Below are 16,277 nucleotides of genomic sequence, written 5' to 3' on the forward strand. Positions count from 1 at the left end.
AGTCTTTGATTGCATTATGATACTGGCATCTTATTTCTGAGAGCTGATATTTTAGATTGTTCATTTTGTTTAGAAATTCTATATTGTTTTCATTGTAACCTTCTACAGTGAAAGTTGTAAGTTCTAGTTTGTCGATAGCGATGAGTACTTCTAGACGCAATTTTTCACAAATATCTTGATAGCTAGTGTACTCGGGCATATATTCGCTTGAATTCATGTGTTCTTCAGTTCGCAAACTCGATAACAACTCGTCCAATTGGCGTATGAACCCCACGAATGTGTTCGCCAATCGCTTGTCAATATTATTGTTTACAGCAGTTGTACTAGTAATATTAGATCTGCCAGATTCATATTGAAGAGTTTTGCTACACGTTTCATCACGGTTCTTTAAAAATATTCTACTTTTCGTTACTGGTAAAAGAGAAGACATGGTTAGCTTATAATTTATGTTTTTCTTATTTAATCTAACATCAAGTGGTTATGGACTTTTATATTAATTCGTATAATTCAAATCAATACATTAGTAGGTACTTTAAATATTTATTAAATAAACAAAAATATAACCAAAATTTGTCAAATGCCAAACACTTATGAGGATGCTAATCAAACCCAAAAAGTATTAATATGCATAGCAGATTTGAAGAAGGAGTATAATAATATGATTATACCCACTTAAAGCCAAAGACATTATAAAGCACCTCCCATTATAATAATATTTGATCTCTAGACTAATCCCTCTAAGTTAGGACGATAAGTGCATTAAATAGTACGCTTAAAAGATAATAATATATAATTGCATAAGAATTTCGTCGTAACGGCAGAAATTTAAAATTAAATTATTTCTAACCGTCGCGTGCGATTTTAGACGTGTCTTGTTATGTCGTGCTCAAAGTACTGTCACTGTCAAACAAACAAATGTCAATGCCAAGTCGTCACAACATGTGAAAAACATCAATGCGAGGCGCGAGCGAGTAGCAAACTTGCGTTATCGAGGATTGAGAGCACTTACAAGCTAGGTGCTGTTTACGTGTTAAATCATTTTTATTTTATAAGTACATTACAAACCGTTAACAAAAATATTAAATTTTCAGCATTGTTAATTAAATAAATGACAAATTGGTAGTGATGAGTACAATGCTCTAGTCTCGCCAGGAAATTAGCATTTGGTAATCGGTTTTATTTTGTATTGTGTTTAGTTTTTGTTCGTTTTTCAACCACTACACTCGAGCGTCCAGCATGGTACGTGTTTAGCTATTTTATTTGATTTAAATTTATCACTTTCTATAAAAATCTTTACTTGTATCGAGTCTATAAATAATTATGACTTGATACTGTAAGTATGGAATTTTCTTACTTTTAACTAGCATTTCTTTTATTTATTCAGTTTATTTTTGTATTTCTATATTATACTTGATGTTTAATCAGTTCTCTATGTATTATTTCCCTAGGTATGATGTATAGCTTTGTGTCATAGAATCAAATTAATGCAGCAGTTAAAACATTTTAATGAATCTTTTTTTAGGCAAGTAACGAAAAGAAAATGGTGTCATCAAGTAAACCTGCTCTGCCCCCAAGCAGTGAAGATAATGTCAGTGTACTGGCCATGATGTATAGATTCTTTAAAAAGGTATTTATCCAGATCCTATATGCTTATTTTTAGTTTTGAGTAAAAATTATTTTAAGAACCTCATCAGCACATGATTATGGAAATATACACAGACTGTTCGTAGTGATTGCATTGTCCAAACAAAAAAGGATATCTCAGTATGAGTCACCTTTAACCTTGAAGTGATGTGCTTTGAATCACAAGCCGGGTGTTTGACCTTCATTATGAGTTGTCTTGTATTTATTAAGTGTTAAGTATCTAAACTATGCTCACATTCATAAACAGGTACTTAAAATGAACCATAACATTAAATAATTATTTATGTCACTATATCCATACAATAATTCTTATTCCTTTGCCAAGTAGGTTTTCTATTTTGAGCAAACAATAGAAATATGTATGGCATGAGGTAATCACTCCTTATCAGTAATTTAAACATACCCTGTACCCGGGCACACACAACTCTGCATGTTACAACACTTTGGACACATCACTCTGTTAGATAATTTATTAAAAGTAGTGATGTCATAATGTCTATTAATTTCCCACAGGTCAGGAAACATGGCATTTAACTACTATTTTTTATGGTTAACTTAAGCTATTAATTTACCCTCTATCACATGGTTGAATAGGTCAAACATAGCTATAGAATGTATTTGTAATATAAAGAGTCACAACAGGACGGTACTTTTTGTGTGGATTTTGAATATGTAGTTTCATCAAACATCATACAAAATAGTTTTAGCATTCATAAAACAAACTATTTTAGTAGTACTGATTAAACAAGTATATAATCTTTGCTGTTGTTATTAATTGTTTATTAGTTCTGCCTTCATAATTATTTTTTCTTCATAAGTTAGGAATTTTTACTTTAAAGTGTAATCTGCACCAAAAAAAACGGAATAATTAAATATTGTTTCTGACGTCGTAACTATCGATAGAAGGGTTCTTCTCGTTTTGGTTCACTATTAAACAGCTTTTCTGCCATGATTATTTCGATAATACCGATACGATACTCGATCGATATGCTACTATAAGAAACAAAATAATTTACGCCAGCCATCGAAATTGTTCGCGCTATCAGGGCCCTCCGTCACCTCTTAAAGTAACATTATAATTATTTTACCTATTTATGGAAGAGAGACACCGCATGACACCATGTAATGCGCTGTTACGCTTTCATAACTGCAATAAAATTGTGGCGGTAGCTCCCTGTATAATTATTTAATCTACATATTGCTTCCAGCAAATGATTTACACCACGACTTCTACTGCTCGTGAGTCACGCTGATTCACACGTAACATAAAACAAGGCAATGATGAATAGACCTTCCTATAAGATCAAGTTTTTAATTCGTATTAATTAAAATCGGCATTTGTACTTCCGGTGGTACCTATGCTACGTAGTTTTTATTTGAAAACCACTTATAGAAAGTGAGGGACTACCTTTTGAAATGTTTCATTTGATAAGGTACTTCAGGAGTGAGATAGGTGTCATAACAATTCAGTAAGTTTCTAATACCATTTGATATTTTAATCGTCCATTAGTTTGACAGACAAATAATATAGACAATATTTTTCTCTTTATCATTATTGGCAAAAAAAACCCTGAAGATCGGTCCTAAAACCTTTAATAACGGTTAACTATTAAGGTACATCAAATTTTACGAGTATACGTTATCAAAAATCTTGGAATTACGTATGTATAGTGACGAAACATAATCAAAGTCGTAAAGACAAGGTTCTACGGCTGTTTAAAATTTATGTGTAGAGCAAGAGCAAACTGCTGGCCTAAATTAGTCAACCTTGGTACCGACTACAAACATATAAATATGAATCCACAGTAAACCATGCATTTCTATGGCTGTGACAATTGTTATCAGTATTAGGTTTAAGAAATATTTTTCCATAAGTACTTGAATATTATAACGTTAGTTATTAAACTTATCATAGAATTAAAAATACACACGTAACATTTCGTTTTATCCACACAATCTAAATGGGATATTAAAGTCAGAAAACGAATTAAGTACCTATTTAATTTTAAAACCAGCTTTATTACACTTTTAAATGGCTATGTTTAATAGATTTACCTATTTCATGTGACCTAATGTTTCTCGGTACACTTTATAACTGAGCGGAATTCCTTCTGAGATTTATTTACATCTTAAAAATTGCAGCCAGATAAGCCCCATCAGTTAAAAACAGTCCTCGTAAATTTATTTTCAAGGTGTTAGTATATTAACATGTTCATGACCTACACCTTTTAGAATTGCATATCTTTAAAATAATTATAAAACTAAATGTTAATTTGTGCGATTGCTAATCTTATCTAATAGTACCTAATGGAGTACCCATCTATCTATATTCAATCTATTGTTTTCAAACACAACGATAAGTTCGATAACATAATGGTCCTTACCAGGCATAATGACAATGCTTCCTATCAAAATATTATTGGTTTTACGGTTTTACTAGGTGACTTCATGAATATTCGTTACTAAGTAATTTATGAATATTTGACATGCTCAACCATTGCTGCAGGTATCGGTGGTTGGTGCGGTGTACCTTGTAGGATACATGCAATGGAGCGTGGCGTGGCTGATCGGTCCCGTTATACTGTCCGTACTGCGCGATCAATGGCGCAAGGAGAGTGAGTACCGGCGCAACTTAGCCAAGGCCGCCGCTCAATCGTCTGAGAAAGATGTTGTTTTGGCCAAACTGGACGACTTGCCGGCGTGGGTAAGATATTATGACAATGAGCTTGTTTTCTTGCGCATAATCGAACACTATGGGGAATAATGTACGTCTAACGATATGCTTTCATAAATAATATAAATATCAACTTGTTAGTATATCTCCCATTAACCTCCTTTCCATGGGCCATCAGCGAGCCCTTACGTCATCGACGGGAAGTGACGAGTCTCGCTACTAACAGCGATGGCCATTACTGTACATTAGAAGTTATTAAAGATATTTGCAAGCATGTCTAATGGTGATGTAAACATTTTTATGAACGCAGCACTTTGCGCTTCTACTTGGAATTTTGTTTCCCGGCGTCCAATTACCACCTACACGTCTTACGTAAGAGGCCAATGACACCATTTAGATCGATTGGCCCGAAGTATGACTACGAATATCTAGGTTTCGTTCATTATTCTATTTTCTGTTGCTTATTGCAATCAAACATGTAAATACGTAATAAAAGATTTGTTGCTGCTCTTTATGATACTATCGCGTCTTTAGGATCGATATTAAGTCAATTATACTAACCACTGAATTAAAATAAAGGAGAATAGGAATTGAAGAATAATGTTTTACAGGTATTCTTCCCGGACGTGGAACGTGCAGAATGGCTGAACAGGGTATGTAATATAAAGTAATCAACTAAACGACTCGGTGCCTCCTACACAAGGCAGATTGCATATCGTGTTTTCCAGGTCGTTTAAAGTCGTTCGCAAAGCGCTTATTGATTGTTCCGGGAAATAAGAACACATAGATTGAATATGTAAATTATGAAGGCCCTTCTATTTTCTTTTATAAAATGATCGATCTGATAAATTTGAACTAGTAATATTGTCTTAGAAAACCATTAATAAGGAAAATTAAAACTAAATTTGACTATTTCCATTATATCATATGTAATTTTATCCTACAGATTCTCCTGCAAGTGTGGCCAAATGTAAACCACTACGCTCGTAATCTGCTAAAGGACTCCATCGAGCCCGCAGTGGCGGAGAGCTTGTCTAACTTCAAACTTAACGGTTTCAAGTTTGAACGTATGATTCTTGGCACTATCGTAAGTATAGACTAACATACAGGTCGCTAATTGACTTCGACGACCTTTCGTAGGTCTTTTAAATCAGTTTATATGTACCTATCCAACACAATTATTATATTTTTATTGCATTGCCTTCTTGTTTGTTATTCAAAATATTTTATTGCCCGTTATAATCGCGATTGCAAGAAATATATCTCAATACAAAAGAGTATCATTAAAACTTGCCTCTGTTTGCCTTGTTCTGTGACAATTGTGACATGGCGTAATATTTTACGATGCTATAAAAGTTTTAATGTCGATGTAACCAGAGCATTAATCCTTACAGGCGCCTCGTGTCGGCGGCGTTAAAGTCTACGACAAGAACTTGTCCAGGAACGAAATCATCATGGATGTTGACTTGTTGTAAGTCTACTCAGAACCTGTATTTATTTTTACATTTAAACAAGCTAACCCAGCACCTTTTACCTTAAAAATGATTTCTATGGAATAAAAAAAAGAAAATTGGGTTACGAACCTACCCAATTTGCATACAACATTTCATGGGAATCGGTCAAGCCGTTTCGGAGGAATTCAATTACGTACACCGTGGCTGTAAAGTGAACTCGATTCTTTCGTACACAACTGACCCCTTTTAGCCATAGATCGGCACAAATGGAAGGAGGATACATTTTCTTACCATGGAACAAATAATAAAAGAAATAATCAAAAGTTGTTCCTCTAAACAAAATTACAATTACATATAATTTTGGGTGTGAGGTATAGAAGGTTGAATGTTTTTCATTTGTTAACAGACTTGAGTCACCATATCTATACCTACAACTGTTTGAGCGGTTGTAGAGGAAATATGAAATATTATTACAGCTGCGTCCAGTATAATTCTAGTTACTCGAACTTTTACGATTGTTTTCAGCTACGCCGGCGACTGCGATATATCTTTCGTTCTGCAACGAATTCGTGGAGGTATTAAAGATCTTCAGGTTAGTATTATGTATATTTTGATTATCAGTTTTGTAGCCTATCGTCGAAACCAGAAGGTTCAATTTTATGACACTGCTTTTCTTGTTGCCATTTTAAGTCTTCGTACCTACTTGACGCTTTTGGAGTGTGGTAAAATCAATGTTGTGTTGAATAAGGATAATTCCTCAACATCCTTAAAACAGAAATCGTAATATTTTATTGTACTGCCAACAACAAAATTAATTTTGTGACCATCAGAATGTAGTTTTTTTTTCTTTTTGATAAAATCGAACACTCTAACTTAATAACGGGATCGGAAGCTAAGTTACTTAAACAACAGTATTGATGAACATGCAAAGCAGTTCGCGAGACTGCTTCAGTTCTTTGACTTGCGTTGCTGACCGTACAAATTGTTTTACGGTTTTCCGCCCACGTGCATGTCGTAAGACAACCATACTAGAAATTTGACATTTACAATATAAAGGGTGACTGAAGTTTCACATACACGTATAGTTACTTTATAAGGATGACAACACTGCTTACTCAAGCCTATTTATATCGACTACTTTCGGACTGACCTGGAATTCTTAATCATGAGCGGCTTTAAGGTTGCAAGGGGAATCACTCTGCCACAAATCACTCGAACAATCTGAAACAATCACAGTCGGGCGTTCCCTTAACTTTAACTCCTCTATCCCAATTAATACACTAAGTAAATTGTTGCGTCATTTATATGTATAAGATACATGTTTTCATTTATAACTAGATCCATGGAATGGTGCGTATAGTGATGAAGCCGCTGATCACCAAGATGCCTTTAGTGGGAGGTCTACAAATATTCTTCCTGAACAATCCGTCTATTGACTTCAACTTGGTCGGCGCCGCTGACGTCCTTGATATGCCCGGTTTCAGGTAACCTAAGCAAACGTAGCTATCTGATGAGCTAAGCAAACATGACTTCAGGCAATGGCCTGGTAAAACAAATGAATGTATTGATCGTATTATAGTACCATTGAAAAATGCACTTTAAAAGCTAATCCGATAAGGTCGATTGTCAATTATGTCCAAAATATATGAGTGTTTGGACTTTCTTTGCTATGTATTAATATTATCAATATAATGTGTATTACACTAGTGCTTATGCTAAAGTAAATTGTACTAATATTGTTGTCTTTTATAGTGATATTCTACGTCGTTGTATCGTAGAACAAATTGCGAAAATGATGGTGTTACCCAACAAGCTGCCTATTAAGTTGAGTGATGAAGTACCTACTGTTGATCTGAGGATGCCTGAACCTGAGGTACATTTATTAATTACTTATGTATGCGTACTTATTGTGTTACGATATTATCTAACCTTTTTATTTTTCTTTTTAGGGTGTTCTTCGTATTCACCTTGTAAAGGCGCAGAATCTTATGAAAAAAGACGTGTCGATGCTTGGTAAGAGTTCTTCAATTATAGTACACTAAATAAATAATATTCATAACACACTTTTAGCTGCCAGAACGACACTAAACTAAGTGGAATTCTAAAAATAAACCTATTTGCCTCAAAATTCCACTTGACAATGACACAGCCAGCATGTTACTGAAGGGTGACATTTTGCTGGGAGTCGCTCTTGCATATATATCAACAAACATATGTATTTCAATTTCCAGGTAAGGGTAAGTCTGATCCGTACGCGATAATAACGGTGGGCGCTCAGCAATGGAAGACCAAACACATTGACAATGACGTTAACCCGCGCTGGGACTACTGGTGCGAGGTAAGAACATATTACCAATTTATAAGTTATCGTTAGCGTTGTCTGTTAGTTTTCTAATACTGCACTCGGGACATTTTAATATCTTTATATTCTTTGTATTTAGATTTTGGTTCACTTGATGAGCACCAAGTTACATTTCTCTTAATGTCTGTATTTAACTTCAAGCAGTGCTTGCTTATTTGAATTAATCGGGCTTTGGTAAGTAAGTACAATAGTCCTAGCTCATTTCTGATTTATTCGAAATTCATTAAATTATCACATTTTTTCACGATTCGCTTGCTTTGTACATTAAGACTATATTCTCAATGCGACGAGAATTGCAAGTTAAGTTTAAGTTATGAATCTATTCGGCTTATTGTTATGACCGTATGAAGTAGCAAGTATATGATAAAAAACAAGAAAATAACAGTTTCAAATTCAAATGATGATTTATACAACAGAAAAAGGGTATTAAAATACCGCTTGCGATCAGGTATAATATTTTACTATACTATTTCAAAGAATAATAATTATTATACTTTGCTATTTCAAACGAAAAGCATTATCAGGAATGAGCATGACCAACTGAGCAATTTTATCACACAGTCTCGCAGATTGTTTACTTGTACTAATTAGACACGTTAATTGAGTTAAACATGTGATTATAATTATATTAAAGTATTACGTATACTAAGTGGTCTTGGTGAGCTTCGAAAACGTAATAAAGTAAACATTCTTCGAACGTCTATTGGTAGACAGGTATTTCATATGAATACGTCGAGTAACTTATCATAGGATTGGTTTAACACAGAATATACTCAATTTTCATTAAACTATCCGCATGAGGAGAGGAAACTCATGGATTTGGATTCCCTAAATTAACTAAAGGTTTGAAATGTGATATTTTTGCTCACTACTAAGTTTAAGGGAAAGGATGTGTCTAATCCTAAAACTATTTTATTGTAACTTTTCTTTATTAACATGTTTTTATTTTCGGCTTTACTTGTAAAATACGCTTAAAATTGAACCTCGAGCGTATTGTACTGAGCCAAGCTACGCTTGTAATGCGCCGATTCGGTCCTAGAAAGTATTATAAAAATAAGTAGTTATGAACAAGATTTTGTTTTCCTCACTTATGTTTGCGTCGGACTATGCGCGTGTGGCATAAAGGCGCGTATAATGCAAACTCTGGGTCAAGCGTTGGAAATTGAAGTGTTCGACAAGGACGAAGGCAACGACGATGACAAGCTCGGCAAGTAAGTACGTGCACGCTGCGGTGACGGTAGCGGGGCGCGGGCGGGGCGGGGGCAGCGGGGACCGCGGGAGGGGGGACGCCACGCTGACGGTTAAGCTGCGCTACGCTGATGGTTGCACACGCTTCACGCCTTTTAACTGTCTCAACAAGCTTGTGTACATTAGCAAACGCGATGCGAGTCTAATAGTTACAGTAGATACGTTAAATGTATGAATCAAAAATGACTGTCAACTTGATGACTCGCTGCATTAACGCTGGTAGTAGTTTGTGAAAGGTATCATGTCAAAGATGCATCGTGAACATTTATCTTGCCAAGTATGGTGTTTTTGTGTAATACCTTTCAATGGAAATTAACGAGAGGTCTAAATCTTTCCACTTATTTGTATAAAATAATTATATTTTCTTTTTTTTAAGTTCCAGCAGAACCTCTCATTAATTATATGATGCATGCGTAGTTCTTAGTGCAAGTAGTATTAGTAAGTAGTGGTAAAAGGGTTAAGGTGAGTTTTCTACTATTTATTTTATTTTTCAATTATTATTTAGATAATTTAAAGATATTAGTTTCTATTAATCCAGGCATGAATATTACTGCATTATAGAGGTCGCTAGCCTCGATGTAATTGTCTATCGCAATGTATTGGATATACTTGCCAGATGGTCGGGGTTGAGACAGTCAGACATTAAGTCCAGAATTTTTCAAAATTCAATAAGAAATTAAGTTAGAGGTCCGTTTAGACAATCGTTTGGCCACAAAACTAACATATCCGTATATTGTGATTTGTCCCAAGGCGATAATAAGCTCAAGGAAGAGTCAAGTGCTGCAGTGTGAGCTGTGGGACTGGGACCCAGGCATGGGCATACAGAACGATGATTATCTTGGCAGGTCCGTCTCAGCTGCTAGCAGTGCATTGTCACGTTAGCGATTTCATTGTCGTGTTATAATTGTTTTTGTTAATCTTTAATCTTAGAATCACCGTTGCATTGCTTACCATATTATTTTTTTTGGTCATAGCAACATTTCCAACCGGTGATTATAAGATGCCTTTTGTTTTTGACTGGTTTTAAGTTTTTTGGTGTTCTATTTTGACCAACAGCTACATATGTGTGACAGATTTTTGCTCTCTACCGTGTTATCGAAGTAGGAATACTGATCACGTGGGGACATACATACATAATAATATATGATTGGCAAGTCGACTAGTCTTAACTCTCAGGCTTTACATAACAGAAATACTTACAACTATTTAAATTACTGACACCCGTAGCTTATTTTGTATAACAATAGAAAACTTGTATTAATACACTTTTAAATCTCCTGCTACCGAGGCAAAGATGTATACATATATAATACAAAACTAATTCCAAATTCTTAACACAATTTAATAATAGCTTAATATGTATGTATGTGTGTATATAACGTGTGCGTTATGACAGTCAGTACTACGCAGCAGCGCGACGTTATTGGTCATCAAGCTTTTCGACTGGGACCGCACTGGGAGGGACGAAAAACTTGGCAGGTCGGTCGCTGCCAGACGATACCGTATCCAACACTGTACATACATTCTCACAGTGTACTAACATACTTGCCACTGACCGACCACCGACCGATATCTATATTTGCCGCACACTTAATATAAAATAACAATAAATCACATGAATTAATGACACAAGTAGCACTCATTAACAAAACGCACAACTTACACGGTATTTACTAACATCACGTAATAAGTTTTTATTAATCATTACATTTCAGTACCCAGTGGAAACCGACTACCAGTTATCACTAATTGCTATACAACATTAGATGTGCTCATTATATTTTTTTAACAATATCCGATTTCATACAAAAGTGTTCCTTATGAGCTATTGGTTATCCAGCTACTGCTTCATGTTCACTGTGTATGCATTGTTATGTTCGTAATTCTTGTAGTTAACGCACTGCATTCCTGAAATTGTATTGTGCTAACAGTTATCATTTTTGTTTTATACCGTATAGTCAAGAACTTACGAATTATGTTCGATTTTATTTCCAGGTGCTCGTTAGATATCTCTCAAGTTGTCCGCTTTGGTCGTTTGGATACGGTAAGTTACATTCATTACCTAAAAAGTATATTTAAGAATACAACCTGAAGTCGACGGCCTGCAACGGTGACATGAATGTGGTTGCCACAAGTTACAGGCTTTAAGTCTGAGTAAAAATCTGAAGTGTGTTTAAATCTGGTGACAAAATTTTTCTCAAAGATAATTCACAGTTTTTTTTTTATACAGACTTACATGCACAGATTTTTTGCGCATACAAAACGATTTACGCAATAGTATTGCAGAGTACCTGGGCTGGGAAACGTGGATGTGGTTTATTTATGTTTAGTATCATGTGTCTTGTTTTATTCCAGTGGCAAACGCTTCAGGAAGCTAAACACGGCAAAGTGGAATTGAGACTGTCGTGGCACCGCCTCACTTCTGACGTCACGGAACTTAGTCGCGTAAGTGCACCAGGAATAATATGTTCAGATGTTATAGAAAACTTATCTTGTTTTTTCCTTACTCTGAAGTTAACAAAATCTCAATTAAATGAATTTCATACATTCAGTTACTAAGCCTTTTATTTTTATTTACAGGCCCTGACTGAAACCCTCTTGATCAAAACTGGTGACCTCAGTTCAGCTGTTTTGTCAGTTTACATCGATTCTTGCAAAAAATTACCTGTTAGTATTGCTTATATTTTTGTTTCTTTATTGTTGTCTGTTATAATTATTTTATAGAATAACCTTAGGAGTTTTTCATCATCCAAGCCTACATATTTCTACGCATATATTTAAATCTAATATATAAAATTCCCGTGTCACGATGTTAGTTACCGTACTCCACCGAAACGGCTTAACCGATTTTTACCAAATTTTATATGCCTATTTAGTAGGTCTGAGAATCGACAAATTTTTCCCACCCCTAAGTGATAAGGGTTGCTCACACTAAAAAAAATATTTTACTTTTTGGACGAAATTGTTTGTTTTTATTTTGTTTATAATGTGGCATTAAAAATACTAGAAAAAAAATATTCGGCAAAACCACGTTTGCTGGGTCAGCTAGGTACGTATAAGCAAAAAAAGGAAAACTAGTATATATTTTTTGTACCAGAAAATAAAGGCAACACTGTCGTCCTAAGATCTCTTTCGCAAAAATAACCATTTAGTGTGGGCTTACAGAACGCTCGCGCCCAGTCGCGCCCCGACCCTTACCTGACCGTGACAGTGGGCAAGAAGACGGAGAACACCGCCGTACAGATGAGGACTGACGACCCCGTCTACGAGATAGGATACTCCTTCCTCGTGCAGAACCCAGAGATCGATAACTTGGAGATCAAGGTAATTGCAGGTGTTACAAGAATAAATATGTTTTGGGTGGTGTTGATGAAGCTTAACTTGCGTATTCATAAGAAGACATGTTGCGCAACGTGTTCGACTTACCTCAACATCGCGCAACGTAGTTAGATGGTACCCAACGTGTTGTTTGTAGTTAAACAAAATTACCTTGCTCGCGCTATTGCGCAACATGCCTTTTTTTAATAGATGTAATATAAGACGCTCGGGAGACGGGAAGAAAACTTCAGAATAGTTTAAGAAATATCTGGGATTTAAGCTACCCTAGATGTGGCAATTTATTCTATTCCTACATTTACTTGCTAGATTTTTTTTTAATATCTGAATATATTTCTTAGGTCCTGGATTCCAAGACTGGTAGCAGACTCGGACAGCTGACATACAGTATCTCATCGCTGTTGAAACAAAAGAACCTCAGTATGATCACTCAACCATTGATGCTGCAGAAGTCTGGACCAGAGTCCAAGATCATCATGTCTTTGCAGCTGAGGGTAAGTTGACTAAATATTAACAAATCAGAATGAATAAGGCACATTAAGAATTCTAAAGAAGAATAGAACTTTACACTTAAATACAGATTATCGCTATTAGAGGCGTGCCACGCCTTTCAGGCTATATCACCCTCTTTACCAATCTCCAAAGTCAGGCTAAAGGTTCATAACGACCGGGACGCCATTTTGTGACGTCACTGAGCACCGTTAAGTCTCATGTTTACTTTTTAAAACGAAGTTTTGCAGCTTATAAAGCTGCATTTTTTTTAAGTCACATGCAATTAGACAATATGTTTATTTCTAGATTTTGAAAGAGGCTATTAAGGAAGAGGACTTCGAGGAAGAGCCTTATGCGGAGTTGCCGAGCGAGCCCTCACCGGGCGTGACGCCGGCCGCTGCTCCCGCCGCGCCGCCCGCGCCCGCCAACGTCGACTCCGTAGATAACAAGCAAGACGCGCTGCTTACTGAATCTGGTACTTTACTAAAACCTTAACGATATATACAGATTCTAAAAATTATAAAACCCATGGCCGAAACTGTCCCAAACTTGGTTGCCAGAAAATTCTCTAAAACATACTCGGATGTCATTTGACAGTCGTATGCAATTTTTTTGCGCCTAACTTGAACCGGGAGTAACTTTCAAAACACCAATTCCTTCTGAATTCGTGATTAAAGTCAAATTCTGAATACTTTTTAAGTGATACGGTAGTACGGTTTATTTTAGAATTTACTTCTACCTTTCTGACATATTTCGAATATGATTTTATTTAGACAGTGTAGATTTACATGATTGTTTATGTTATAGCTGCTTTACGTACTGAGCCAGAACTGAAAAATATTGAAGATGCGCCCATAGATAACAGCTCGCAGAAGTCCGTGCCTGTCGAAGTCATTGAAAAAGAAGTTGGTGAGTCATATTTTGCTTATACGTAAAAAAAAGTAAGTAGGTCGTATACGACATGTTTGTAACTCTCTTCACTTTTATTTTTTCACTTTATTAGGAAATGTTTTCAGCCAATTTCCTTTGTCTCTCGATATAAATAACTGATCTTATGCCAGTACAGTACCCACTATTTGTTTTTACTAGTATTCAATTTTTAAAATGAATTTGATTATTTTTCTTCTGCTTATTCAGACACTCAAGAATACCAGGTACCAACTGGTCGTGAATCACCTAAACTAATTCACAGAACTTCTTCGTTAACTACGTAAGTATAATAGTTAAACCAAATATTTTTATTCCTAGTTATTTTATAACACTGAAAAGTGAGTCATACAACATTTGTTACAGGTCTGCCGGTGAAGCTGGTTTAGGCCGTATTCTAATTTCATTCCGCTACAGCATGCAGAACCAAACACTTTACGTAGTTGTACACAAAATCATGTAAGTTACGTTAAAAGTCAATACGAACACGCAAGTAAATAAACGCGATACATAGGTACGCACGTTCGTAAGTTGTCGCTACTTAAAAATACTTCATGTGTATAAATCCTTAAGTTATGACAAGGTGATGTATGCAAGATGTTCATTTTCTTCTGTTTTTCAAGGCATATACCACTCAAGGATCCGAGCAATGTGCCTGACCCATATGTGAAGTTATACCTGCTGCCCGGACGAGCCAAAGACTCCAAACGCAAAACGGTGGTAAGTACTAATTTCCCACTACCAATATATATTTTCAATTCCAATATTAAATGAAGTGATTCAATGTTTGTGAAACCTCCACAACTGAAGGATTGAAAGATTTATTCACATACAAAATTTAAAATATAACTGAGCTCGAAAATTGATATAATTGTCTTGTTTCAATAGGTGGTGAAGGATAGTTGTATGCCTGAATACGACGAGCAGTTCGAGTGGGTGATCCCGCTCGCGGAGCTGCACTCGCGGCAGATGGAGGTCACTGTCGCCACGCACAAGGGATTCCTCGGCGGAAGCCCTGTTATTGGACAAGTACGTACCATTATTTATTACTTACCCGCCTCAAACCTTTTAGTTTAAGGAATATTTATAGCTCGATATATTCAGGCCTGTGTTAAGCTGGGCAAGTTGGGCATTTCTAGTTATATTTAATAATAATAAACTAATATGAGGCACCCTAATGCCAGCTAATAATTTTATCTACCGTGTCGGACGGCTTGACTGAATTAGTGTACTTGTAATACTGGGTCAAACGCAATGCATATATAGTTTCTTAGTTCTATGCTTTCTCTGACCCAGAAGATGATTTGACCGAGCAAACCGACAATGAAGTCTGCCGTGAGTTGGTTACACTTTAATACAATGTTTATTTTACTTATATAAATTATTATTTCTCGTATTACAGGTACTAGTACATCTCAACCAGTACGACTTCCGTGAGGCCAAGACCATGTGGTTCGACCTCATGCCCGAGACATCGCCCAGAGATTAAACGAATATACTCAGTCAAATTACTTGTTTACTATTAAAGTACTTATGAATCTTATTTATATTTTGCAATTGCAAAAGCCATATACTGCTGATCTGATTGCTAATATGTTCGTAGAGTCGCGTGTGAAACTTACTGACACGAAGGTTGTGTAAAAGCGGCCTATTCTCTCAAATATTTATGTATTTACTAAATGTCTAGGTCTACGATGATGCGTGTTGTTCCCTATGCGTTCTTGAAACAATCATTGGATTGTGATTTAACTTTAGGGCGTTCTGAATACGCCCAATAAAAGAAACCAGATGTCTTAATGTCATACCGCATTCAGGGTACAATTAGTACTATAAAATATACAAACGTCGCTAAATTACTAGAAAATCTATATATTTATACACTTGTTTCTATGTTTATTGTTGTAAATGTTTTCAGTGTTTAATGTTTAAAAATAATCTTTTGCTTATGAGTTTCGTAACGCTAAGTCAAACTAATTCCGTTAAGCTTATGATTGTGTTGTGACAACGCATTTATGTCGAGACGCATATTATATTTTGTGTGGATTATTTGTTATTTTTTTTATTGCATTTAAGCGTATTTTTCGTGTAATAAATATTTTAAATCAATTGACTTTTTAATTTAATTAAAATAAATATTCTT

The 16,277-nt window shown here is 35.5% G+C and overlaps 1 protein-coding gene across 4 annotated transcripts; it reads left to right on the plus strand.

The window, feature by feature from the left end:
* The first annotated feature begins 919 nt into the window (after positions 1–919).
* LOC113492714 (extended synaptotagmin-2-A) lies at positions 920–16,238 on the plus strand. 4 transcript variants are annotated; one of them, XM_026870325.1, is made up of 24 exons: positions 920–1,016; positions 1,523–1,627; positions 4,151–4,348; positions 4,930–4,971; positions 5,265–5,405; positions 5,713–5,789; positions 6,298–6,364; positions 7,111–7,256; positions 7,525–7,645; positions 7,722–7,785; positions 8,004–8,110; positions 10,133–10,227; positions 11,378–11,426; positions 11,738–11,827; positions 11,963–12,049; positions 12,548–12,706; positions 13,060–13,212; positions 13,517–13,685; positions 14,018–14,119; positions 14,348–14,420; positions 14,504–14,596; positions 14,761–14,857; positions 15,026–15,166; positions 15,540–16,238. In XM_026870325.1, the coding sequence occupies exons 2-24, from the start codon at positions 1,541–1,543 to the stop codon at positions 15,624–15,626; spliced, it is 2,445 nt and encodes an 814-aa protein (XP_026726126.1). In that variant the 5' UTR covers positions 920–1,016; positions 1,523–1,540; the 3' UTR covers positions 15,627–16,238. The 4 variants fall into 4 exon arrangements, with proteins under 4 accessions (XP_026726126.1, XP_026726125.1, XP_026726124.1 ...); XM_026870324.1 differs by having other exon boundaries at positions 936–1,166; XM_026870323.1 differs by lacking the exon at positions 10,133–10,227 and adding an exon at positions 9,260–9,345 and having other exon boundaries at positions 937–1,239.
* Positions 16,239–16,277: the final 39 nt, after the last annotated feature.

This window comes from Trichoplusia ni, chromosome 4, assembly GCF_003590095.1.
Source record: "Trichoplusia ni isolate ovarian cell line Hi5 chromosome 4, tn1, whole genome shotgun sequence".
Taxonomy (NCBI): domain Eukaryota; kingdom Metazoa; phylum Arthropoda; class Insecta; order Lepidoptera; family Noctuidae; genus Trichoplusia; species Trichoplusia ni.

What these genes read in the sequence shown, in the direction of transcription:
- LOC113492714 (XM_026870322.1), top strand. An exon ending in TGTATAGATTCTTTAAAAAG is followed by an intron (nt 1,628 to 4,150) that starts GTATTTATCCAG and finishes CCATTGCTGCAG; the next exon opens with GTATCGGTGGTTGGTGCGGT. An exon ending in ACGTCACGGAACTTAGTCGC is followed by an intron (nt 11,828 to 11,962) that starts GTAAGTGCACCA and finishes TTTTATTTACAG; the next exon opens with GCCCTGACTGAAACCCTCTT.